We start from the raw sequence: 2933 nt of genomic DNA on the forward strand, positions 1-2933 counted from the left end.
AAAAAAAAAAAAAACAAAAACAAACCTTCCATCTAAAACATTGCCCCAATTCAGCAGGAAGTAGCTCAAAGACTGTCACACTTTCTCCCAAAGATATGGAACAGTAAAATTGACAGTGGGGAGTATGTAAGGGGGGGATGTCCTGAAAAAGGGTAAAAATGTGTTGTCTCTCTAAAACCACCCACCCACCCTTAAGAATTAAAACCCACATCCTTACCTCAAGCCAGTAGTCCAGAGGGGCAGGGAGTGCCCTTTGTTCCACAGAAGATGGCTCAAGGGAATTGTCAGGATGGACTTTCTGAGATTGTCTTAGCTGAAGATGGGATAAATCAGATCAACTATAGTTGGACAGCAATAGACTGAAGCTAAAAATTCTCTATATTTTTGTTCAGAGGCAGGACATTGGTATTTTAAGACATGCTTCTGCCAACCTCCCATTTCCCAGCAAATTAATAAACTTTTCTTTCCTTCCCCTCAAACCACTTGTCTTTGTTCTGATGCAGCCTCAGGGGCAAGTGCCCAACTTTGCATAATAAGCGCTCCCTTAGAGTGGGCCCCCAAGAGTTTTCAACTCCAGCTAGTTCACAGCCTTCAGTAACTGCCACAGTTATGATTGTAGTGTTCCTACCACTTTCTAATTCCAGCAGCTTTTTCTCCCAGTAAGCTGATCTCACCTGTGATTCTCTGCATCAGCTTGTCTCTCCAGCGTATGCCTGGTAGTTTGCCCTGTGACTTCAATTCTTCAATGGATCTAAGAAAATCCACTGATTTTCCAGTCTGTTCAGCCTTTTGTGGTTGTTATTGTGAGGATGGATGTGATGACTTCCAAGCTCTTTAGATGTTGGAGCTGCAATTGGAAGTCACCTTTTTTTGAGACAGTCTTACTTTGTTGCCCTGGATAGAGTGCCATAGCGTCACAGCTCACAGCAACCTCAAACTTTGGGGCTTAAGCAATTCTCTTGCCTCAGCCTCCCAAATAGCTGGGACTATAGGCACCCACCATAACACCTGGCTATTTTTTGGTTGCAGCCATCATTGTTGTTTGGTGGGCCCAGACTGGGTTCGAAACCTCCAGCCTTGGTGTATGTGGCCGGCACCATAAGCACTGTGCTACGAACACCGAGCCAAGTCACCTCACCCCCGCCTTGAGAATCTCACTACAGAATCTCACTACGTCACCCTGGGTAGAGTGCTATGGCATCATAGCTCACAGCAACCTCAAACTCTTGGGCTTAAGCAATTCTCTGGCCTCAGCCTCCCAAGTAGCTGGGCCTACAGATGCCCACCATAATGCCCGGCTATTTTTTGTTGCAGTGTCATTGTTTTAGCTGGCCCGGGTGGATTTGAACCCACCACCCTCGATGCATGTGGCCAACACCATAACCATTGTGCTACAGGTGCTAAGCCAACTGTTTTTTAAATATTTCCCCATAACCTCTAAGAGCCTCCCCTGACTTTTCTCTGCTAAACAAAGAGCTACTATGTGCTCTAGTACCTGGTGCAACTAGGACTACTAAACTATCTCTTGGCTTTCTGACTCTTTGAATGTCTGGAGAACAAGTATTATGACTTACCTTTGCATTTCCAGCGTTTGATATAAATTGGTGAATTGAAGGAAAAAGTAACAAGACATTCCTCATGAATTAAAAACAAAGTACTACCTTTATTTGGCTCATTTCTCCATTTATTAGAATAACCACATTTGGAGAGGCACAAAGCACTTAAGTTTTACATGACTACAAAGTTATCACAAATCCCAAACTTTTTAGCCACAGATATCTTACCTACTCTGTTTAAAGAAAAAGCTTTCAAAACATCTGAGACAGCTTAATACGCAGAGACCTGCATATATGGGAACTAGATATTTTCAATGCTTGTACTTCCTGCTTTAATAATGTCTTCTTCAAATGGAGTCCAGCATAAAAGGGATTGAAATACATGGTGCAAACGCTTTGGAGAGAGAGTGAAATAAATCTGCACATGGGAAAAGACGTAGTGTGCACAGAAGTTCTGCGAGGATTCACTGAGCCATCTGGGCTTCCATGGCTTGTGCTGTCCATTCTGGTGCTGTTTGACTGATTTTCTCCAAAAGGTTATTCACTTGGAAACAAAGGGATTGGATCTGCTTGTCCCATGTTGGCAGGGCTTCTCGTGCTAAAGAAAAAAAAATGTACAAAATAGCAATTACCCCTTTGGATTCACAGCAAATGTGAGTTAAAGATCAATACAATAGTATTTTCTTTTCTTTTTCTTTTTTTTTTTTTGAGACAGAGCCTCACTTTGTCACCCTCAGTAGAGTGCCATGGCATCACAGCTCACAATAACCTCCAGCTCTTGGGCTTAGCCGATTCTCTTGCCTCAGCCTCCCAAGTAGCTGGGACTACAGGTTACATTTATTTGGCTCATTTCTCCATTTATCAGAATAACCACATTTGGAGAGGCACAAAGCACTTAAGTTTTACATGACTACAAAGTTATCACAAATCCCAAAAATAGCCTGCCACAACGCCTGGCTATTTTTTTGTTGCAGTTGGGCCAGGGCCAGGTTTGAACCCACCACCCTTGGTATCGGGGGCTAGCACCCCACCCACTGAGCCACAGGCACCGCCCAATACAATAGTATTAATTTTTTAAAAGTTTACTTTAAAAATCTTGTCTAATAAAATTAAGCTAATTTATTATTACTGGTGAGAACAATCTAAAACCTACCAACCAAACAACCTCAACCATAACTGTGATAGAAAAAGACAGAGGGCTGGAAGGTAGGTTGTTCATCACTGTTTACTGATTCATAAGACACTGCCACCTACTGGGCAAAGTAAGTCTACTGATAAGTTCAAGGCTGTGTCTATTTGACTCTGAAAGACAAATGTAGTAACATTTAAACCAAAAAAAAAAAAAAAAAGTCATCTTGAATCTACCAGCTTTTTCTC

At 42.2% G+C, this 2933-nt stretch overlaps 1 protein-coding gene across 1 annotated transcript in view; it reads right to left on the reverse strand.

The window, feature by feature from the left end:
• Positions 1 to 1641: 1641 nt before the first annotated feature.
• COPS4 (COP9 signalosome subunit 4) overlaps positions 1642 to 2933 on the reverse strand; it is a 48001-nt gene continuing 46709 nt past the window's right edge. The window contains exon 10 of the mRNA XM_003790038.3: positions 1642 to 2154. Within this exon, the coding sequence (XP_003790086.1) occupies positions 2021 to 2154 (134 nt within the window). The 3' untranslated portion in view covers positions 1642 to 2020. The remainder of the gene's footprint in view (positions 2155 to 2933) is intronic.

Source organism: Otolemur garnettii, unplaced genomic scaffold (genome assembly GCF_000181295.1).
Source record: "Otolemur garnettii isolate 467f Iridium unplaced genomic scaffold, OtoGar3 scaffold00039, whole genome shotgun sequence".
Lineage (NCBI taxonomy): Eukaryota > Metazoa > Chordata > Mammalia > Primates > Galagidae > Otolemur > Otolemur garnettii.